At 56.4% G+C, this 22,954-nt stretch overlaps 1 protein-coding gene across 1 annotated transcript; it reads left to right on the forward strand.

The window, feature by feature from the left end:
- The first annotated feature begins 1,518 nt into the window (after window positions 1–1,518).
- Window positions 1,519–21,215, forward strand: CARD10 (caspase recruitment domain family member 10). The gene is made up of 21 exons (XM_069807292.1): window positions 1,519–1,582; window positions 3,482–3,700; window positions 4,065–4,202; window positions 4,532–4,857; window positions 6,815–6,997; window positions 7,351–7,506; window positions 7,635–7,760; window positions 7,934–8,128; window positions 8,227–8,361; window positions 9,110–9,225; window positions 9,481–9,521; window positions 10,229–10,349; window positions 10,839–11,019; window positions 11,851–11,974; window positions 12,328–12,568; window positions 12,862–12,931; window positions 13,278–13,377; window positions 13,857–14,015; window positions 16,218–16,339; window positions 16,982–17,097; window positions 17,343–21,215. Exons 1-21 carry the CDS (start codon window positions 1,576–1,578, stop codon window positions 17,548–17,550), a joined length of 3,084 nt encoding a protein of 1,027 aa, XP_069663393.1. The 5' UTR covers window positions 1,519–1,575; the 3' UTR covers window positions 17,551–21,215.
- The last annotated feature ends 1,739 nt before the right edge of the window (window positions 21,216–22,954 follow it).

Consider the following 22,954-nt stretch of genomic DNA (forward strand, 5'->3'; position numbering starts at 1 on the left):
TCATACTCCCCCCACTTTGGTTTCTTCACTTATCTGAGGGAGGAGAGAAAGGTTTTTCCATGCAGAGGTGGGGTCTGGAAGCTGCAGCAGTGGGATGCTGAGGGCATCTCCGTTTTGGGAATGTGTCGGCCAGGGCAGGAGCAATGTAGGGCTCCTTTATGTTGTGTCTAGAGCCCTGTGGGGACGCACAGAACTGCTCTGGGCTACCCTGTGGGCTGACCCCAAGGCTGGAGGGAATCAGGTGAACTCCCATTTCTTATGAGCTTGATATTGCATTGGGAATCTCTTGCACAGAACCTGTGCTGTCTATCTTTGCCACTGAGGTCTGAGGTTTAACATGGTTGAGAGTGATGAAATGAAAGTGAAATGGGGTTGCTAGAGAAAATTAAAAACACCTCAACCTTGGAGGGGGAGTCATATGATGCTAGGACTGAGCCACAGTGTCCGATTCCATCTCCTAGTCCCAGCGATACCCACAGATTTGGGCAACGCGGTGTATGGCAGGGGTGGAAGTTATCCTACGCGGGCTCTCTGGGATGCTGTGTGGACCCACAGATCCACTCCTGGGATTGCTGCGGCCACTTGGGCCGGGGGAGGAGGAAGGCTTCTTGGCATCTACCCCTGGCCTGGGGGACTCGGTGCTTGGTCAGGCTGGCTAGTGCAAGCCCCTGCACGCCCCGGGGTACAGCTCAGTCACGCTGCCCTGGGGTGCCTCCACACCCAGCTCCACCCACCCACACTGCTGCGGACTGGGGGCCAAAATTAAACCTTCTCGGCCTCGATCAGGCTTCTTTCAACCACCCCCATTTCCTCCCCTTTCTCAATCCCACTCCCCCACCCCCAGCTCCATCCAGAACCAGCCCTGCACCTGGGCTAGCCAGGCTACCCTTTCTGAAGCCCTTGAACCAAAAAAAAAAAAACCAACCCAAAAAACCCCCTCCTCCTTCTGTCCTTCTGCACCTCTTCTCTGCAGGCAGAGCTGGGGAGGCTGCACCCTGCCAGCAGAGATTCTTCCCCCCTCCATGGCCCCGGGGAGCCGGGTCCTGGCTGGGAGGTCAAGCCGGGTAACCCCTTCCCCCGCCGGTCTGGCGAGGGGGGGGTGAAGCCGGGTGCGTTTCGGAAGAGAAGTCACTGGCGAGCCACATCCTTCCGGGGAGCAGCTCCAGCCCGGGGCTGGGGGGAGAAGAAGGGGGGGGAGAAGGAGGAGGAGGAGGAGGAGGAGAAGGAGGAGGAGGGGGGGGGAGGAAGAGGAGAAAGACGGGACACACGCAGGGAAAAGCCTTTCCCCAGCTCGCCCAGGTGAGGAGCAGCCGGCGGGTCTCAGCAGCTCCGGGGGCGGGTTGCCGGTGGTCGGCGTCACCGCGACCCCCCGGGGGGGGGCGGGCAGGGCTGGGTTTTGCATTGCCTACGGGGTTGCCGGTTCCCTCCCAGCTGGCTGGAGGAGGGAAGGAGGGAGGGAAGGAGGGAGGGAAGGTGCGGCGGGGTGGGGAGAACGTCTGGGACACACCTGCCGGGGAGGCGAGACGGGCGGCGGAGCGGAGCGGGGAGCGGGGCGCAGCCCGCCCGGCGCTGGGGATGGCCGGTAAGGGGGGAACCCCCGGTGGGGAGCGGGTCTTGCGGAACCCTTCGGGGCGATGAAGCCCTGCTGTGCCCCTTTCTCCTCCGCAGGCTGCTATCTAAGCGCCGGGGAGGGCGGGTTTCGCATGGGCTTGGGGGGGGGGGGGTGGTGTGGGGGGTGTTTGCTCCTCTTCTTCTCCTCCTCCTCTTCCTCAGCCAATTCCTCAGGGCTGGCCTCCAGCTCGCCATTCCTCGAAGGGCGCCTTCGGGCTGGCCGAAAGGGGAAGGGCTGTCTCCTTTCCCCCCCGGCCTGGGGGGGCCGCGGCGGGCGGGTGGAGGGGTCCCCGGGGCAGGAGGAGGGGTACCCCGGGCAGAAGTAGCCCAGGCAGCTCCCAGAGCCCTCCACCCTCTCTCTGTCTGGTAGTCGCTCGCACAGCCGGCTTGGATTGCTCAGAGAAGCACTTTGATTTAAAGGCATAAATCTGCTGCCGAGGAGCGGAGCTCAAACCAGCGCAAATTCTGTGACCTGCTGTTGCGTCCTCCTTCTGCATACTTGTGTCCCTGTGGCAAGCGAACCTGTCCCAAATGAGAGACATCAGTTTCTGCAAGAAACGCAGTTTGTTTTCTTTATTCAACCTAGGACAATCCAGATCTGTATCGGTATTTAGGCTCCTAAGCCCTTTGGTGCTGGAAATGAGACACTTAAGTATCTTTTGTGGATTCAACAATTCTCTTTTCCTGTTATCCTTCATCCAGCAGACCCTGAGCCTCCCATATTCCTACTTGGAGGATTAACTTCTGCACAGCGCTCTTAGCCATCTTCCTTGCTGTGCTAGTTGGCTGTCTGAAATCGCATGATATCATTCTTACCACAAGAAAGAAAAAAAAAACCCCAAAGAAAAAAGAGCGGGAGATTTCCTTCCCTCTGCCTTCATGCATCATGAACCTCTACACTGCCCTTGGGGGTGTTTGCGTGGCTGGGGTAGGGAAGCTGCACTCGATGCCAGCACCAGAGCGGCAGGTAACGGTGCGCACTGGGGAGGAGGGATGGCTTCTAGGTCTCAGAAGATCTTTGCTGTGCTTTGCCTTGCCAGCTAAAAGGATTTGTGCTGGCCTGGGAAGCAGATTTTGTTTCTCAAGTGAAAATAGATAATGCTGGGTGAGTTGATACACAGCTGGGAAGAGAGCTCCTTGCACATACCTGCTTCATCACAGCTTGTAGGACTTAATGGAGCAGGTTCACCACTGCTCCAAGAGTTTTCAGTCTATTGACTTCAGGGGGTCCCTCTTGCTTTATTTGGTTGACAGAGGGATTGCCTTGTTGCTACGTATTTCCAGGGCTCCACATGGATGTGTGGAAGATACATGGAAGATATGCTTCTGCGATTCCCCTTTGGCTCCAGTGCCTGTAGCCAAGGTGCTCCATGGGACGGTGCCCTTGGGAACTTCAGTTTGGTCACTGACGCCTGGGACATGCCCAGGGCAAATGGATCCGCAGGGAAACCCTCCTTTCCGACCCCAGTGTGAGAGAGCATGTCCCAGGCTGTGAAAACTCTTGCTCCTGAGAGTTTCCTGTTCTCAGGAATGGGGAAAAAGGGAAGATGCGTGATGGTCGAGGGAATTTAAGTGTGCTTCAGGGATGAAGATGACATTTTCCCTAGTCTTCCTACTGTATATACTCCTAACTCCTTTATGCACCACTGTCTTCTGCCTCCTGCATAGCCAAGGCTGTGGGTGGGCACTCAAGATCCTGCTGGACCCATTTGTATGTAAAATGGCTTCTGATGTATGAGTCCCATTTGTAACACTACTGAATCATTTGCAGGACCATACCTCGACTCATGTTCTCCCACACCTACTCATGCCTTTTACCCTGTGCTCCTCCATCATTCTTCAGACCTTCTCTTTCCTTTTATCCTCCCAGCCCTGGAGAATGCCCCTCTCCAAGCCTGCAGCCTCTCGGAGCAGGAGGAAGAGGAAGACAGCATCTGGGAGAAGATTGAGAGTGCGCGGCACCAGCTGACCCGCTCCCTGAACCCTGCGAAGCTCACCCCATACCTGCGCCAGTGCCGCGTGATAGACGAGCAGGATGAGGAGGAGGTGCTGAATTCATGCCGATTCCCTTGCAAAAGCAACCAGACAGGTGGGAGAAAGCACAAACTTGCGCTTAGATGGGCCTGGTTTGTGGGGGACAGCCTGGTTTTGACACGCAGTGGATGCTACCCAGCGTGTGGTGGTGTGGCTTCCTGGTCGCTCTTGCTGCAGCGCTGCCCTGGCTTTGTTGTTCTCTGGGATGCTCTGCAGCCAGATCTCCATCTCGTCCTCTGTGAGCCTCCCCCTGGGGGAAAGGGGGAGTGCTCCCACCCCATTCCCTCCTCCGGCCACTCCCGTTCTTGTGGACGGAAGCAGAACTGGTGGCGATGCTCTTTCATATCACGAAGCTGGTCTACACTGTTTTCTCTCTGGTTTGCAGGGAATTCATCCTAGCTCTCTATCCCCTTTTCCAGGTTATCTGATGGACATCCTCCGGCGCCGTGGGAAGAGAGGCTATGAAGCCTTCCTGGAATCTTTAGAGTTTTACTACCCGGAGCACTACACCCGGCTAACAGGGAGGGAGCCAGCCCAGCGCTGCTCTATGATCCTGGGTAGGGGCAGGTGCTTCATCCCCCTTTCAGCTGCTGCTTGCGTGGGAAGGGCCAGAAGTCTGCATAAATCTGTGTATAAAACCCTGGTTCACGCCACCTGTGTGTGAGGAGCCCTGACAGCTCTGCACTCTGGATCTGGAAGGGAAGGGGCCGTATGTACGTGTGTGACGGACCGTCATGCCGTAAGCCTGGGACAAGAGGGGCTGCAGACCCACAGGAGAGCTTGGCACCCCTTGATGGAAAACAGAGCACTGGGTTGCTTGCTTTTTTGGGGGGGGTTACCCTTGTCTCAGCAGCCAGGACCTGATACTCCTTTGTCTCCCGCACAGATGAGGAAGGCCCTGAGGGACTAACTCAGTTCCTGATGATGGAGGTGAAGAAGGTGAGGGCTCAGCGGAAGGAGCACCTGCTGAAGGAGCATCAGCTCCAGGTGAAAAATCAGGCGTTGGAGCAAGAGCAGGCCCGGCTGGAGCAGCAGCTACAGGAGCTCCTGAAGGTGCAGGAGCGTTGCCAGCGGCTGAGAGAGGAGTGGGACACCAACAGCGTGGAGCTGCTGAGGCTGAAGGATGAGAACTACATGATGGCCATGCGCTACGCGCAGCTCTGCGAGGAGAAGAACATGGCCGTGCTGCGGAGCCGGGACCTGCAGCTGGTGGTACGGCCCCAGGGAGCGCGGGGGGCCGGCGGTGAGAGACCGTGGGGGTCTGACGGCCAGGGATGCACGTGGGTGTCCACGTGTGGTGGCCCAGGCGCGTGAAGGAGCTGATGGCAGGTGGGACACGTGTTGGGGTGTCTGCACTTGATAGGGAGCATGCCCTGAGCAGGGCAGAGCATCCAAGTCATGAGCATGGCATGGGAGACTTGCTGCTGCCCTGGGGCAGCTGGAGAGACATCACCAGCTCCTGCTGCGGCTGGAGATATGTGACCTAGAGGAGCCAGAACCAACCCCTCAGAGGAGATGGCGGGGGTGATGCCTTGCCCAGCATCTCTCGGCTCTAGAACCAACCCCTCAGAGGAGATGGCGGGGGTGATGCCTTGCCCAGCATCTCTCGGCTCTCTCAGCCTGGCCGTTGGTACCAGGAGATGCCCCGTCTGCTCCCACACGCGCTCGCTGCCCTGCGCTGCCCGCTCTGCCGATGGGCGCCAGGCAGCACAGGCATGCAGAAGGCAGCCAGTTCTGTCAAGCTGCCTGTTTCTATTTACTCCTTCCCCGGGAAAGGGCTTGTGTTTTCCTCTTTCTAGTGAGGATGGTGGCTGCGCAGCCACCCGCACACGGGGTGCTGGGTGCGTGTGGGCTGCCTGGAGCTGCCCAGCCTGCCTTGCCGCTCGTAGGAGCATTTTAGCCCAGAGTCCATCCCCCCCCCGCCACTCCCCACCACCTCCTCGTCTCTCTCATGACGTTTGGGAGACTCATGCCCCGCATACCTGAAGGAATTCATGACGCTGCGCTCCAGCTGCCAAGCTCTCACCTCCAGCAAACACGCACCCATTTCTTGCCTGGGCAAGGACAGCCCTACCTGGAACTTATTAATAAATCAGTTTCCTCAGTGCTCTGCTGCCTTCTGGCATTCCTCCCACCAGTCTGGGCCTGGACCTCTCGCGCAGCCCCGTGGTTACCTTTCATTCCTCATCCTGCTCTAACAGCCCTGGGATCCTCCCCTACCTTTTATCTGGTATTCCTGCTGATGCCAGCTCCCCTGGGTCTCCTCCGAGCAGGGAGGCGAATTGCTTGCAGGTGACTGTGGGGTGGAGAAATCCCCCTGGAAGCAGGGTGGGCCACCAGGTCCCAGCCTGCCTTCACCTCCTGGCTTCAGGGTCTGGAAGTTACCGGTCCCTGGAAGTCATTCTAGGTCTTTTGGGCAGATTTGCAGAAGTAATCCAGTTCCTGACTCCCTCCTTGGCAATTTTGGCGGTGCTGCTTAGCGCTCAGTGGCTTTGATAGGTTTCCCCTGCCCTGTTTTGCTCTCAAAGCCTTACCTGGCTGGGAAACTGTGCTTCTCTGATCAACCTCATCAGTCGTTACAGGTCTGTGAGGACCTCCCTTACTCCCGAAAGTAACTGACCTCCCCCGTCTCCAGTGACACGTTGGTGGAGGAGTGTGAGAGCAGCCCAGGGTGTGATGATGCATCTGTGGTACCCCGCAGCCTCCGGCAGCTTGAGCCTCAAATGCTTCCCAGGCTAGAGGTGACCTCCCCACACTGGATAGCCCCCAGTGGATTTTTCTGCTGCAGATTTCTTTCTCAGCTGTTCTAGAAGCCGGGAAGCCTTTGAGAGACTCAACCCAGAAGTCCCTGGTCCACCCAGGCTCAAGGCCAGCTGTACCGGGGATGCCCCAAGATAGCGAGAAAGTTGTTGCACCGAGAGAGGATCCTGAGACTGAATGCGCTTACGCAAGTGCATCTTCCTCCTTTGCCCTGCAGGGCAAAGCTTTTGTGTGCAGCTGTGCTAACCTTGGCCCAACGGTAGGATTCTCCTTCATGTGGTTGCCCAGCCCTCGCTTTTCTTGCCTCCAGACCCTTTTTTCTGCCCAGTGTCCTCTCTGCTTCGCTCTCCCACTAAGGCAGAGGTGCAGGGCCGTGTGTGTCAGACTATCTTTCTTCCCTGGGTTGCAGGTGGACCAGCTGAAATGCAAAGTGACCAGCCTAGAGGAGGAGTGCAGCCTGCTGCGGAAACAGGCGTCTGCGCCGCCCCAGCGAGAGGCGGAGGAGCGGGGTCACCCCGACGCCGTGTCTGAGCTGTGGGCTGAGAACCAGCGGCTCACGGCATCGCTGCAGGAGCTGCAGGGCATGTTGCAGGTACCTGGTGGGACAGGGCAGACTCCGGGTCACCTCCTTTCCTGGGGCATCCCCAGTGCTGGTGACATGGGTACTGGGAAGATGGGGGAAATCACTGTCCTGGGCTGGCCTGCCCCTTCCTCTGAGGATATCGCTTGGCTGTGGTGGCTGCCGTTGCTTCTGGGTAGTGATGGGTCCTTGCTTCCAGCTCCGTGGCTCTCGGATGTGCTTACAAGTGTGACTTTGTGCCTTGGAGCGCACAGTAGATTAAAGCAGGAGTGATGACGGCAGTCGTGCCAGTTTGCCTGTCACTGCCCTGGTCCGGTGCTCCCTCGGTGCTTGTGGTGCAGTGACGGTACCTTCTCGCCTCCTAGACGCCCGGTGAGGGTCCAGTGCCAGGCTCGGAGCAGATCCTGCTGGATATCCTGGAGCACGACTGGAAGGAAGCCCAAGATGACCGGCAGGATCTCTGCCAGAAACTCAACTCCCTGCAGAACGAGCTGCAGTGGGCTGAAGAGCTGAGGGATAAGGTAGAGCATCCATCACCACCCCTGTCCCCACACACCGAGCGGGGCCTGGAAGAGAGGGGAGGGAAGGGGCTGGGAAACCACAGCAATTGCTTCCAGGAGGGCTAATGCTCACCGCTCGCTGTTGCCAGTACCTCCAGGAGGTGGAAGATCTGCAGCTGAAATACCGGACTCTGCAGAAGGACTGCGATCTCTACAAGCATCGTATGAACACGGTGCTGCTGCAGCTGGAGGAGATCGAAAAAGAGCGGGACCAGGTAAATTGCTCTTCCCACTGGCTTTCCACCTCCCAGCAGGACCAGGGCTTTTGTCTCTGCTTTGGATACCCACTCCTTCCCCAGCGGATCTTCTCCATCCACACCAGGGTGGGAGGTAGGGGTTAGTAGCGCAGTCCTCTGCCTTTTCTCACTCTCAGCCTGGCTCCTTGCAGGCAATCCAGAGCCGTGATGGGGTGCAGCTACAATACTCCCAGGGCCTGATCGAGAAGGACCAGTACCGCAAACGTGTGCGGGCCCTGGAGGAGGAGCGGGACGAGCTCCTAAGCAAGCTGAGCCAGGCAGAAGGGCTGAACAGCACGCTGGAGGCACAGCTGCAGCGGTGCCAAGGCGGCCGCAGCCTGGGCAAGGTGAGGGTGGCTAGAAAGAAGAGGGAACAGAGAAGGCAGAGGGCTCAGGACTGATTTCTGGGGGACACAGTGGGATGATGGAGTCCCTTCTCTCCCAGATGTGCAGCTCTTCCTACTCCCTCTGCTCCAACCTCAGCAGCACCTGGAGCCTCGTAGACAACGAGGCTGGGCTTGTGGATGCACTGGGGGTCTCTGTTATCCCGTTCGCAGGAGATTCGGCCATTCAGAGCATGGTGAGTGCTTGACCATGAGCCGAGGGCAGCAGGGACCCACGGTGCTCGAGAAGGGCGCAGAGGCATTGGAGTGGGTTCATTGTGGGCCTGTGACTTGGTGGGAGACTGGGTATGGAGCGGTGTGTAAGGTGGGAGCAGATCCCAGATGCAAAGCTTAGTTCTCTCAGTCTCTGACAAACCAGTCAATGCTGCACCAAAGTGTGCAGCGCTTAGCTGGGTGGGCAAGAGGGGGAATTGAAACCCTCTTCATCCCATATAACGCCCTAGGAATCAACAGCCTCATGTAAGATGTTATCCTCCCCTAAAAGCTGTTTAATCTACACATGCTGCGGGCTAAATCCTATCTCTTTTGAATCCTGTAGCAGCATCGTATTGTTTTTAAGGGAGTCAGGTTCTTTCCTTTGACTCTTTGACCTCTCATCCTAGAGCACCCTAAAATGGGCAGTCCCACAGGTTACTCACACCTTTGTGTGTGTGGTGGCTAAAAGTGAGATATAAGGACAAGACTGGAAATTCCTTTCATCTGCTTCTACTCCCACAGCTTGTACATTGCAAAAAGATGGGGATGCGGTATCATGCGTCTCCATCCATGCTCTCCTCTTGGGAAAACAAGGTGCCCCTGGGATGTGGATGGTCCCTGAAGAGGCATGTGGTCCCCAAGGAGCTGTTTGCAACCTGGCCTGAAGGGAGGGGAGAGGTGGTGCTGGGTGTTGGTGTTAATAGGCATTTCTCTTTCACTCTGCCCAAGGAGGTGACTCCTGACAGCGAGAAGGATATCAACCGCCTCTCCACTTTCCCCTTCCCACCTTGCATCGGCTCCATCCTTCGTCGGCAGCGGGAAGATAGGTGCATGCCCTACAAAAGGTGATCGCTGGGGTGCTGCTTGGGTCTGTGTCTCCCCTGTGGGACTTGTGGGGGCTAGGGAGAGCAGTCTGGTAGCAGAGGAAGGAACCTGAAGTGGGAACTGAGAGTGGGAAGGCTGGCTAGGGGCTGTGTGCTGGCTGGGGGGGTGCTTCTGCGGGGGTGGCGGAAGGCTGTGGGGATGGGGTTGAGAATGGGATACAAACAGGCTTTGGAAAAGCTGCTGCCTCACAGCTCCCCTTTGTGTCTCTTTTGTAGCTTGTCCTGTGGCTCCTTTAGCAGCATTGAAGATGCAACAGGTACCAGGGTGGGGGCTTTCCCCAAAGGGCTTAACTATAAAAAGAAGTGGTGGCTGTGGGGGGAGGGGTTGGACAACTGACCCTCCCTCATGCCTTTGGTTTGTGCAGCTCACTGTGAGGGCTCTGCACTCGTAGGAGGGTGCTACGGACCCACATGTCCCCCCCCGTGCCTTGCCAGGCACAGCAGCTGGAAAAGCTGGCTTTTCCTCTGCATAGCAGGTAGCTATTCACATCAGCTCTGTTTAATTTGTGGAGAGCTGCACTGATGGAGAACTTGATGTGGAGTTGGGGGAGTAGGTAACAGAAGAGAGAAATGCCTTTGCCCTGGGGAGTTATTGGATATTCCCTTCATCCGCTACTACTTTGGTGATGGGTTGTAAGTCTCCTGGAGTGGGGCTCTGGTGCTGGCAGGTCCTGTGGTGGGTGCTGGTGGCTGATCTCTGGGCACATCCAGGTGACCCTGGCTGCTACTGCCTTCTGACCGAAATGCTGATGAAGGGAGCAAAGATTTGCTTGTTCTCAGGAGACATGGGAAACCCTTTCCAGGGAGGTGACCGTTCAAAGCCTCTCTGCAGCCTCAGTTTCCCAGTCAGATGCTAGAAAATGCCCAGAAAGGGGTGACAGACCCTTTCCACCCCAAGAACGTGAGCTCCCTGCAGCGCTCGGAGAGGTGATGTGCCCCGTCTCCCTCTTGCTCTCTTTCCTAGGCAGTGATTTTGCTAGCACCTCTCTCGGGGCCTTCTCCTCTTCTTCCAGTAGGACCTATGCCAGGGTGAAGTCGGAGATCTGCTTGTCTGCGCTTCCCAGCCGTGAGGAGGTCACCAGGAGGTGATTGCTGCTCTCTGAGCTAGGCATTCTGAGCCGGCTGCTTGGGGGGACATTTTGTGGTGCTGGGGGACCACGCTTGGGAGGCTATTCCTTTCTGCCTTCCCCTTTGCAGGTTTTCTCACTAGTGGGAGAGGAGAGGAATGAAGATCCTATAGTCCTCGCTTCCTAGAAGGACTCCAATTTTTTGCACTGTCCCATTTGTTATGGCAGGGGTGGGGATATTGCCCTGGGCTGGATACACATCTGTCTAGGTAGGGACAGGACTATGGGAGCCCAGCTTGGCTTCGATGTTGGGGCTGGTGGGATGGAAGGGTCTGTGGGGGTTCATAAGAATTGTGCGTGAGCCCTGGTGATGGCTTTGCATGACAAGCTCTGTACTGCAGTGCTCAGTACAATAAACACCCTGTAGCTGGACGCAAGGCATAGAGGACCGGTTCTTAGAAAAGGCAGCAAACTTCAGTTGCTGGTCTTGGTATTTCTCCTTGCCAGGTCACTGGTGGTACAGCTCACCAGTATGGGTCACCCCAGCAACCCCTCACCCCAGGAGAAGAGGCTCGGAGCAGACATTTCCATCCTTGGAGGGAACAGGACAGGGATTTATGTCCAGTGGGTGAAGCCAGGCTCACAGGTCGAGGATGCAGGACTCAGGGAAGGGTGCCGGCTCATTGAGGTGAGTCCGGGAATGGGCTCACTTTGTGGGTTTGCAAGGCGCGTGGGATGATGCAGGGAGCGTGGAGTGATCCCTAGTGCAAGCTGACCTCTGCCCAGCTTGAAGGCCACCTCAATTTCTCTTGTTTCCCAGGACTGCTCCCTGCCTAGAGCTTTATGCAGCACAAACACCCATCCAGGTCTCATGGCATTCGAGTGTACCTGTGCGTGTAAAAATGCTAAGACCTTCTGAAACACTTCCTTCAGCTGTGGGAGGGGAGAAACAAAAAGCAGTCACACAATTAAGACGGCAATATGGCTATGTGTCCCTGGAGTTGTCTGTCACCTTGTAGTATATCAGAGCACTTTGCATCCTGCATCCCGCACGTGCCTGTTGCAAAGCAATCAATTCTGGAGCAAGATTTCTCAGGCCTTTGTGACCCTCCTGAGCTATAAAGAATAATTGCTCTGAAGAAAGCTCCTGGAGGGAGGGAAGGGCATTTGTTTTGGCAAGAATTGACACCACTTGAAATACAGCTACACTACTTGATTTAATATCCCACTTGTAACTGAAAAACCCCCAGCTCTCCTGTCCCCACTCCCACGTGCGTTCATGCACGCACTTTTGCTTTCGCAGCAGCCCAGCATCTGGACTGGGTGGTGGCTGGCAGCAGGTATTTCAGAGGCAGAGGAGGGAACCAGAGGCAGACTGAGGTTGCCTTGTCCTCAGGAAGAGCTTTCCCCAGGCCTGCCTCGCTCTGTAATGTCTCCTGTGTAACCCTGATGGGTGAGGGAGCTGGGGGAGACCCCGCTCTTCCAGCCCTTAGGTCTAACAGCATCGGGTCCTTGCTAGCTGAGGGTGCCGTCGCTGAAGGAAGAGGTGCTTTCCCTGGAAAACTGCACGCGGGAGGTCGCCTACCTGAGCCTGCTGCATTGGGATGAGCCCTCTAGTCTCGTCTTTCAGCTGGACCTGGAAGGTAAGACCCTGGCAACTGGGTCTCCTTTGAGCCTGAGCTCTCTGCCTCCCTTTCCAGACCCTCCGTCCAGCCCTGGAGGTAAATCTCAGTTATTCTCTCTCCTCTCCTGTTTGGTCCTAGGCCACCATGTCTGACACAGGGGTTGGCCGTAGCTCCAGTAGCTTTCCCTGTCTGGTGTGGCTTGTGCATCCTCTGAGTTATGGGATGGAGGTACAGACCTTCTGTCTGTTTGCCTCCTCTGCGCCCCCGACCCCAATCCATAGCATCACAGCTGTGCTGGGGACTTGGCTATCTTATCGGTGACGGTTGTCTCCTGTGTCCCTGCCTATGGTGACCTATATCTCCTGCTCCAGGATACCAGCCTCTGCGGGAAGCCCTGGAAGAAGGGAGGAAGTTTTCTGGAGACTCATTCTATGTACGCACCAACCTGTCCCTCCTGGAGCCGTCAGACCCTTACGCACTCTGTGTCAAGTGTCGGGAGATCCTCCATGTCACGGACACCATGCACAAAGGGCGGCTGGAGTGGTACTGCTCCCGCGTCGATCCCTTGACCATGCGGGACCTGGACAAGGGGACAGTGCCCAACTACAGCAGGTAACCAGGGTGAGGAGGAAGGCAGGGGGTACCTGCCCCATTTTTCTGTGGTGAGCATCCCCTAGGAGTCCTGAGAGGTGCAGACTGCTCTCTCGATAGTGTGGGCTGCCCAAGTCTTGTATGGGGACCGGTGCGGTAGTGGTTGGGTGCCCTTGAGAGACTGGGAGGTTGAGAGAGGGCTTTGATATACCTATGCTTCAGCAGGTCTGTGAGGTTTGGCGAAGAGGATCACAGCAGGCTATGGTCCCTGGGGGCTCTAGAACTGCTTGAGTGCAAGCTCTCTGTCTTTTCAGGGCTCACCAGCTTTTGAAGATCCAGGAGAAGGGCCAGACGCCTGGGCAGCAGAGGGGCCACAGAAATAACGTAAGCCGAAGAAGCCAGCAGTGAGAGCTGTGCGTGCGCCTGTGGCCACCCCACCACCTTGGCACGCAATCTGCCCCACTCTGTTGGTAAACCAACTCGTACAGAGGTGGCAGCTGGGTTAGCAAGCAGAGCAGGGGCTTATAGCCCAGGCAGTGTTACTGCTCTGTGGCTGCTTTCCTACCCGTTCCCCACTTCCCAGACTGAACCTGATGGGCGGCAGACCCGGTCCCATGCTTTTTGTATGTGCCCTCCATCCCCTTTGCCAGCGGGTCTTCTGCAGCCAGCTCTGTGTGTGTGTGTGAAATGGTCTATGCTCTCAGCCTTATCGCCCTCGCTTTCTCCTCAGCTAAAGAAACGGGCCTTGGACCAACTGCGCCTGGTGAAATCCAAACCGCAGAGGAGCCTGGAGCAGCCCCCTCAGCAGCTGTGGCTGGACCCCTGCTCGGGTGAGCTGTTACCCCTCTGCCTGCCCCATCACCCTTGGAGACCCCGTCGTCCCCTGTGGGCACTGAAGGGACATTGGCAACTGGGATGCCTCAGTCTCTCTGCCCAAGATTCCCCTTATAACTCTGCTAACGGGATTTTGGGAAGCCTGTGCATATTTAAAGCCCCTGCTGCTTTTCCTGGGTTTTCTGGGGCTTTCCATTGCTTCTGTGGTTCTAACTCTTTGTGGAGAATAAACTGGTGTGTAACCCAAGGGAGTCCCAGAAAATGGGCAAGGGAGACTACAGCCAGAATATCTGTGTGCGAGTGAGTGTTGTAACCAGGGTAGGATCTCACCTGGGACATAGGATGGTTGGTAGGTGCCTCCATGAGTCAGGATGAAGGGATGGTACAGGAAGAATGGGATGGTCTGTGGGCCGGTGACAGGCTGGTCTTTCATGTTCTCACCTTTGGCTTTCTCTTCTTCATTCCTGACTTCCAGACCCAGACGTGAACCTGAAGCCTTACAGCCTGGTGCGCCCTGTGGTGGTCAAGAAGCCCCGTCCTGTGGTGCTGTCACCTAACTGCATTGCACCACGGCTCATCAGGAACCTGCTGGACTTGCCCACGTCTCGCCTGGACTTCCACGTGTGCCCAGGAGGTAGGCAGCAATGGGTGGCTGATACGTCCAGGGCTGTTTTAGGGGCCTGTGGCTGAGTGATGTAAAGCACACAAATCTCCTGAGGGCTGCTTTCCCCTTTTACCTCCTGCCACTTCTTAGCCATACAGTGGGAAGCTAAGGTGTTGCTCAAAGAGGTCACTTCTGTGGAGGTCTTGGTCGGCCCAATTCAGGGAAGAGATGCTCTTAGTCTTGCAAATATGAGATATGGTCTGATGGGACTCTTGGGAAGCACATGAGGTGTCTCCTCAGCAGCTAAGTGTGTGGGTCTCTCAGTCACCCAGACAATTCCTGCTGACAGGTCATCTTTTTGGGCTGAGTGTCTGCAAGACTTTCCCTCCTATTTTTAACTGTGTCCCATCCCTTTTGGCCCACAGGGAAGCCAGCCCTCCCTTCTGGTCTCCTGGGGCATGGGGATCCTCTCCCTTCCCTTGAGTGGGTGGCGGTGGCCGTTGCGTTGCTGCTCTGGGTGGCTCTTCCCGGAGATGAAGTCCCTGGTGAGGTGGGATCTGCCGGTTGACTTCATACTGGCTCTTCCTCCGCAGGAATGAGAGGATCCAGCCTTAGTGCTGCTGTCCCCTTCCTTCTGCCAGCAGCGTGAGGCTGACATACCACTCCAGAGGCTGCTGGGGAAAGGGCTTTTCTCCCATAGGGAATTTTTGCAGAGGACAACTCCTTCTTTCCTCCTTCTTCCTCCCTTCCCCATCTCTCTCCTTTCCCCGTGTTTAGAGTTCTCCCTTTGCCAGCTGCAGGGCTGAAAAATGAGTCGGTCTATTTTTTTTGGAGGGTGGTGACGGAGGTAGTGAAAAATCTCTGGTTTGCTGAAGAAGGATGGCTCTGCAAATTTTGGCCGCTGGGCTTCTTATCTGAGTGACTTGGCCATATATGCTGTCCTACTGAGCCCTCTGCAGGGCCCCCCTCACATTGCATGGGGACAGGCTTCAAAGCCATTACTGCAGCTGGGAATTTACACCGAGGGCAAAACCTCCCTTCTCCCCTGTCAGTTTTGCCTGTTGGAAGGGAAGGAAGGTGATCCGGGAGCCCCGAGCCATTTCTCTTTTCTTCGCTCCCGTATTTTCCTTTGGAGCACTCCCCAGCCAGTGCAGAGTTAGCATAAGCCAACTGATCTTCCACAGGAGCCTGCTGCCGCCAAGGGAAACGGATGGCTTTGCAGGATCTGGCTCTACCTGGGAAGTACCTGTGCCACCAGGCAGAGGTAGCAGAAGATGCCCAGCCAGCCTGGGGCTTGGGAGAGCTGGAACGTGCTCTGGACCCAGTTCCAAACATGCCGTCTCCTAAATACGTTGCTTTATTTCTGTCTTAGGGGCGAGCAGCCCCTTGCTCGTGTTTCAGCAGCAGTATGGGCAGCTGCCTAGAGCAGCGCGGTCAGCAGGTAAAGCCCAGCTCCTGCTTCAGCCCTGCCGGGCTGCGGAGCCTGTGGCTCCCTGGGGAGGTCTGTGTGTTCGTGCGTTTTATCATCTTCTGTTGGGAGTTACCAAGGGCACCTGGCAGTCATTGCTTTGACCACGCTGGACCTCACTGGCCTGCCAGCTCTGCCCCCAGTTCTCTGTCTCGGCGTCACCTCTCTGCTGCTCTCCCGCCTGGCGTTGGCTCCGCTGCTGGGTGCTGTCCTTCTGCCTCCGAGCAGGGGGAGGTGGCTCAAGTTGTCACCGACAAAAGGAGGTTCAACTTGCCGCCCATCTTCCTCCCACTCTCCCACGCCGAGATGCACACTCCTCTTGCTTCCCCAGCCCTGCCGCTCACCAGAGCCATCTACAAGCCTGTGCAGCTCACAAACCCTGCAGAAAAACTACCTGGCAAAAAAAAAGTGATTATTTTTCTGCCATACTCTGTTACGGAGGGGGTGGGACAGCGTGGCAGTGGGGAAGCAGGATAATGGCTGTGAGCTGGCTTAGGCTGCTGCGGTACTGCAACACAAGCGCTGCTCTTGCCCTGCAAGGTGTCTTCAGCTGTGATATCTTGCTTGTTCTGTACGCAGAATGCTGCAGGAAATCCATGCCAGTGTGTAATGTTGTATAATTAGACTCACTCTCCGGAATCCATAAACACTGAACTCGATAAGCATCAGCGCGGCAGCAAAAGTGCGGGATCTGACGTAGAAAGTACATGCAAGAGGGAGAAGGGGCTGACGTTTCCCTTTTCATATCTCCTCTTGGCTCGCAGAGAAGCTGGCAGAAAGGGATCCCAGCGCAACCCATGCTCAGGAGCACCCTGCGTCTAGAATTGCCCCCCAGGATCAGAGGGAGAGCGGGCGAATCCGCATGATCCGAGAGGCGATGGAGAAGGTGCTGAGCTGTTTGGTGTGGGGAGAGAGGGTCAGGATTGGGCACCCCGTTCAGGCTGGAGGAGAGGAAGGGACACCTGAGTGGGGGAAGAGGGAGGGTGGTGTGGGGATAGAGAAAGAGCTGCTTGCTTGGGGGCTGTGTAATTCAGAGGGTGTTTTAGGTCCAGGTGCTGTGGGGTTGTGGAGCAGCAGATACGGACTTTCCCCTGAGTCTCTGTTGAGCTCAGGTGAAAGAAATGGCAACTGGGAATTCGTGGGGGAGGCGGTGGGAAATGCCATGTGCAGGTGTGACCTCCCTGCTCTCACATTCCTCATCTTCGCCAAAGCGGCAACAGCTCTGCTCAGGGCAGATGGAGAAACATGGGGCTGTGGGTGACAGCGATGACAAAGATGATGTGAAGATGGGCTGTGGCGGAGTGAGGGGTCCAGTGGGCTCTTGAGTTGGCGGTGATGGAGTGCGTGACCCTGCTTTTTAATACTCCCCTTCCTTCTTGGCACTGTCTGTAAATTCCACATTTAATGGAATTACTATTGGAAAAGCAATGATATTTCACAGTATGGGATTTGATTTAATGTAACTGTCAGGGACTGGGGTTATTTTTTCTCTATTTAAATCAGTAAATCTATTCAATTTCCCTTCCAGAATAAACACTGCCTGCTAGAGCTGGGAGTTCAGAGTGTGAGGGATCTAATTAAAAGTGAAATATACCCCATCGTTATCCATGTCGAGGTCACTGAGAAGAACGTTAGAGGACTCAGGTAAGAAAAGACGGAGTGGCATGGATGAAGGGTATCATGGGAGGAGATAGAAGCCCTTGTCTCTGTTCAGAGGGAGAGGCAAGGATCGGGGTGGGACCACTTACTGTGTGCGTGTTGGAGTTGGCCGCTGTGAGGGGAAAAAGGGCAGGAAAATCGGCTTTTGTACGCGTGAGGGAGTTCCTGGCTGGTTTTGCCACCCCGTCTCTCTGTGCCAAGGGTAACGCTCATCCCCGTGTTTTCCCCAGGAGCTTGCTGGGGAAGGTGGGCCAGCGGGACTCCGAGGTGCTGAAGGTGTGCCGTGGTGCGGAGCAGGCTCTCCACACTCTGCCGTGCTCCTGGGCCCGCGTGGAACCCCACACCTGGAGCCATGCCGAGGAGCTGCCCAAGGTGGTTCGGGGATGCATCTTCCAGGAGCAAACCCGCCCGCTCTGGATCGAGGAGGGCGACGACTGAGCTGGGGGTAGGAGAGCGGGCACTGCCAGCTACCATCCCCAAGAGATGTTCGCGGAGGTCCCTGCCTCCCCAAACTCCTCCAGGTAGCGTGTCCTTCCTCCCCGAGGGGATGCTGGCAACGAAGACCCCCAGGGGTAGCCTTTCTGGTCCCCTTGAGGCCACCAAGAGCCGGGGGGTAACATGTGCTGCCTCCCCCATCTGAGCTTTCTGTATTTTATTGGAGACGCATCTTCCACCGACACGGTGGAAAACACCCTCGTGGGCTGTTCCCCATCACCCTGGGCTGCCCTCGTCTCCAGTACGTGGTCAGGTTGCCAGATGGGGAATGTAGGGGAACCGTGTGGGATGATCAGGCTGCGCAGGACCGTATCTCACGCACATTTGAAGCCCTTCTCCCATCGCCTCCATCTCCCCTGCCCTGCGGCACTGTGTGCTCTGGGTCCCATCTTCCCCCGTCTACCTCGTCTCCGGCCCCACGGCACAGGGAGCACGGCTCGTGTGCCAACGCCCCGCCACGGCTGGAGTGACACTAAGTTTGCAACCAACCCTCATTTTACAGGAGCTGTACTCTTTACTGCTTGTAAATTATTAATGGAGCCTTTTATTGGCAAACTGCATATAAAGGAGAATTAAATACCATTCGTAAAGGGAATGGGTGGCAGGCTGTGGGCTTGTGTGTTACTGGGAAGGTTTAGGTGATGCATGATGCGGTATTTTTCTCCTCCTTTAGCTGAGACCCAACTGCCTAACCCTCCAGGGGAAGGAGGGAGCACTGCTTTTGCTGTTGTAGGGCAGCAAGAGGTGTGGGGAGAGGACAGGCTGAGCGTGCTGCAGACCAAGCCCCCTCCTGTTTTTACTTGCCTCCAGTTTTTCAGTCCCTTGCCTCTCCCCAGAGCTGATGTTGGCCAGGTTGCTTTAGAAAAGCCAGGGAAAAGCTCACTTGATGTGTCTGGCTGAGGTCCCTAGAGCTTCACATCCCTCTATGCCCTGGTTATCGTGAAGTGACGAGTCAGCTACCTCATCCTCCTTGGGGACAACAGCAAGACTGAGCCCAGCCACGCTGCCAGGAGGCTGGGGGCTGTGCCCCTCCACTGGGGGTGTTCTCACCCTGACATGGGGCCGAGTGTGTGTTCAGACTCTGGCAGAGGGAAGACGGAGGGTTTGGGTAGCAGCAGCCGTGCTCACCTGCCCTAGCACCATCCTGACTCCTAATCAATCGCCGTTATCAGCCCTGCTATAGGAGAGGGGTGCCAGGACACCCACGCCACGGAGAGGCGGTGATTGTGGTGGTAGATGGTCTTTCCTGGGGCGTGCAAGTGGAAAATGGAGTCTGTGGCTCTGGGAGGCTCCGTGGGGCATGAGGCGAGGCTGAGGGCTGAGCCCACCGATCCTGGGGTCAGTGGGAGAAGATGGGCAACAAGCACCAGAGTCAAGTCCTCTCTGTGTCCTCCTTGCCCCTGTGATTAGGGCACTGCTAGTGCCATGCACTTTTGAAGCTCTGAGCAAAGATTAACTTGCTGATCTTCACGGGTCCCCTGTGAGGTGTTATTTCAGGCTCTAAACCAGTTGCCTGTGTCTTTTATGAGGACGAGAGTGAAGGGGGAGGAAAGAAAAGATTTTAACCTGCCATCAGGAAAATGTAGAGCAAAGTCCCAGCTCTGCCCTGGAGCAATGCAGCTCTCCTCCCAGGGAAGGGGGGAACTGGTGTAACACACAGCTCCAGATGAAAGCTCCCAAATGACATCCACTCCAGGGGATGCAGCCCGAGCATCCTGGCACAGCCAGCCCCGGGGAGGGTGCTTGCCCTGCAGGCAAACAAACTGGGACTCTTGTTGAGCTGATGAGAAGACAAGTCCCAAGGCAAGCTCCCAGCCACCCTGGCATGGATTTGGAGATTAGAGTTTGCATCTTTGCAGGGAAAAAAGTAGCGCTTGAGTACCCAGGGAAAACACTGCGCGAAGCACTCTGATTCAGGGCTTCACAACTCCTCCTGCCGGTTGGCACTGGCAACCCCCCCCCTCCAGCCCTATGGCCTAAACTGAGGGTAGGTAAGAGCAAGCCCCCTCCAAATAAATGGATGTCCCCCAGCACCTCCCTGGGCCATCAGTGTTGTCAGCCGGAGGGAAGGGAAGGCAAAAGAAGGTTGCTGGGAGGCAGGTTGGCACTGCCCAGCTCTCCAAGCAGCAGGCAGCACTGCCTTGCCTGCTCGTGGGCTTCTTCCAGACCCTCTCTTTATCCATCTTGTCTCCCCCTGAGGCTTTCAAAAATCCAGCTTCAACTCGTTCTGGACACGGGTGAGAAGCGGGGCAGAGGGCTCCAAGGCAAAACATAAATGATCCACCTGCTGCCCTGCACACCCCAGCCCACCTTTTTACCTCTGGGGGGGTTGGCTGCCTGCTTGGAGGAATGAGTCACGGGTTAGGTAACAGGCAGAATGCAATTAGCAGCCCTGGGCACCAATTACCAGCTATAACAGCCTTGTGCAAACCTCTGTAACGAGTCACCCAGAGCAAGATTTCTCCCTCCAGGGAGGGGATGGGCAAGGCAGAGTGTGTGTCACCCTGGGAAGTCACTGGCCCTTTCCTCGCTGCCCCCCGTGCCCCAGCAGAGCTGCAGCAGCATGGGGGTCTCTGTCCCACACCCCCCCCCGGTGATGGGTCGGTGAGCCCCATCCCAGGGCAGGATTGGGCACAGAATGGCCCCCCCCATCCCTGGCACCCCAGAAGAAAGAGGTGTCTCACAGCGCAAGAAGCAGGCTGTGCTCACCTCTAGCATTGGGCACGTTCTGGTTTGTATGTGGTTGGGTCTGACCTGTTCCGCTTCCCAGCACTGTGCCCTGTACGAGGTAGCTTTGAATCATGTTTGTATGTTTTTTGGGGACATCCCTAAGGATCCTCTGCCTGTGTCTCCCTTTCCCTCCCAGATCATCTTCTAGGCCAGGGCTGGGAGGTGCTGCAGGGTGCCTGGGAGCCATGGAAGCTGCCTTTACAGCTGCCTGGGGCTGCTGGCGTGCAGCTGATGCACTCGGAGAGGTTAATTTCTGGTTCAGGAGAAGTGGCTAGCCGTGGGAACAATCCCAGTATTTAGCGCAGAGGCAGTGAATCAGTCATACCAGCTTCACATCCCTGCAGCAATGTAAGGTCTGAAGGTGAACAACTCCCCCCCTGCCCCACATCAGTGTAAGAAAGCACTGCTATTCAAAGGGATCTAAAAATAAAACCTGCAGGGACCCTCCAAAGGGATATGGGAGATGCTCTGGAGATGTTCTTGCTTCAGGGGAAGGCTAGGAGTCTTGGAGACTCAGAGAAATACATGGGAGGAGGGACAAGTGGATTCAGTGGTTTTTTCCTTACAAAAGAAAAAAGTTGTAGCCAGAGACAGGGCTGGAGTGAAAGTGTGTGCGCGAGGCCTGGGGAAACTGGGCACATGGTTTTAGCCCTGTGTCACGTCCCAGTTTCTCAGGACGATGACTCAGGTTTGCCAATTCCCAGGTCAGGATTAAGGTTGAAACGACACCAGGGTTCCTTTAACTCACAAAACTCAATTTTTATTTGCTCACAACAAGAATTGGCATGAAACCACATCAGTAAACCATCACATGTGCTAACCGTACATCACCAAACATATACTACAGGCCTTGCTTATTTGGGAATCAGTTCAGGGAAGACAATAAGGAGAGCCCTCCCGCTGGGTCAGGAGGTTCAGAGCAGACCCCCTCGCTTTCTAGACTCCTTCTCAGAGAGGAGCTGAGGGGTGGCTGGGTCCGCTCCTAGTCCCAGACTTGGTCAACAGTTTATGTCTAAAGGGATGAGGTATAGGGATTATGGGAAAGGGAAGAGGAAGATTTCACTGGTCCTGGGTCCAGCTTTGGTCCATCCAGTCAGTCCCGGTGGGCTTGGGCACATGGGGCTTCAGTTTGTGTCCTTTCAACATCCTTGCCCCTCCTGTGGGCGGGCACTCAAACTCATTAGGCTAATGAGGTAGCCTTTGGGCTGTGGGCCTGGGGGGTTGTTTGGGGAGTAACTTCTCCTTCCCTGCAAGACGAGGTCTTTGGCCATGCATGGTGAGTTGCCCTGCTCAGCACATGGGAGCAGGGAGCTGTGCCCCCTCCTGCACGTTCCCCCCCACCTCCTGTTGCTGATGGGCACTGATGGGCTGCTTTTCTCCTGGGGTTCCTTGCTGGGCAGAGTTCCTTGTTATGCAGAGTCAGTCGTTAAGCAGAACTTGCCCCACCACAATGGTTGAGACATTAACTCCTTCAGTGCCTGGAAAATGTCTTGTGTGCGGACACACGGTGGGAGTGTGGAACAGGGAGACCCTGCTCCCTGCCCTGACCCCCTTTTCTAAGGTCCCATGATCTGCTATGTGCATGGGGGGGGCCCTTTGCCACATGGCACCATGTCCGCCCCCTCCCATTTCTCCCAGGTCCCCATCTTATTACTTCTTATCTTTATTTTTTTTTTTTTTTTTGGTATGCTGAGATTGGATGCCCACAGCTTGCAGCTCCCTGAGGAGACGCTCTGATTTCGGCAGCGTATGTAGAGCACTACCATCCTGCTGTCCCCATGCTCGCTGTACTGGGGTGGGGGTGTGGGTATCACCCCCCTCCTGGGCTGGTCGCCTCTCTGTACCCCCCGGCTGCTCTGTAAAGTGGCCTAGAGGTAGCGTGAAGGGGACCTTCATGGTCATCCACCACATAGCCAGCTAAACCAGTAACAGCTTGCAGCAATCTGTGGTGCTGACCCCAAAATTTCCCATCTGCGGTGGTCTTTGTCTTGGGAGGGGCTCTCACACTTTTTGAGGGTCTCTGGTATCCCTATCCCTGGGAAGCCTTCTCCGTGCAGGACTTGCTCAGCTACACTCAGCACGTTCTGTGCCACGGCCCCAGACTGGCCCTCTTGGCACCCAAAGGGCTAGGGTGAAGGTGGCCATGCCCAGCGGTGGGGGTTATGGGGGGGGGGAAGGAGCTGGAGGTGCCAGTTTGCTGCTGTGCCTGCAGGACTTTCTGGGGTTCTCCATAGAGGGAGATGACACCCCTCTTTTTTGCCTGGGGAAGGGGAAAAGGAAGCATCTTCTCGGACAGCACGAGAGCCACAGGGGACAAGTGGCTGAGCTCAGCCCTGCTGGAGGGGCCAAGGACCTGGGTGGGATGTAAACTCAGCGGTGACACTGAGCCGTGGACATTGAAAGGGAGGTGGCAGACCCTCCCTCGCACTCTCTGCTGGTGGTGTACCTGTTCCTGTGAGTGTCCCTGGCTCTGCAGCCATCTGGGCAGCAGGGTCTCCTTGGGCATCCCCGGTGGGGATGTTGGGGGGGGGGGGGGGCTCACAGGGCTGGAGGCAGAGGGAAAGGGACTTTCAAGAGTAGAGGGGGTCCAGGTCCTGGTTTGGGGAGATGGGTGTCA

This window comes from Haliaeetus albicilla, chromosome 19 (assembly GCF_947461875.1).
Source record: "Haliaeetus albicilla chromosome 19, bHalAlb1.1, whole genome shotgun sequence".
In the NCBI taxonomy this organism is placed as follows: domain Eukaryota; kingdom Metazoa; phylum Chordata; class Aves; order Accipitriformes; family Accipitridae; genus Haliaeetus; species Haliaeetus albicilla.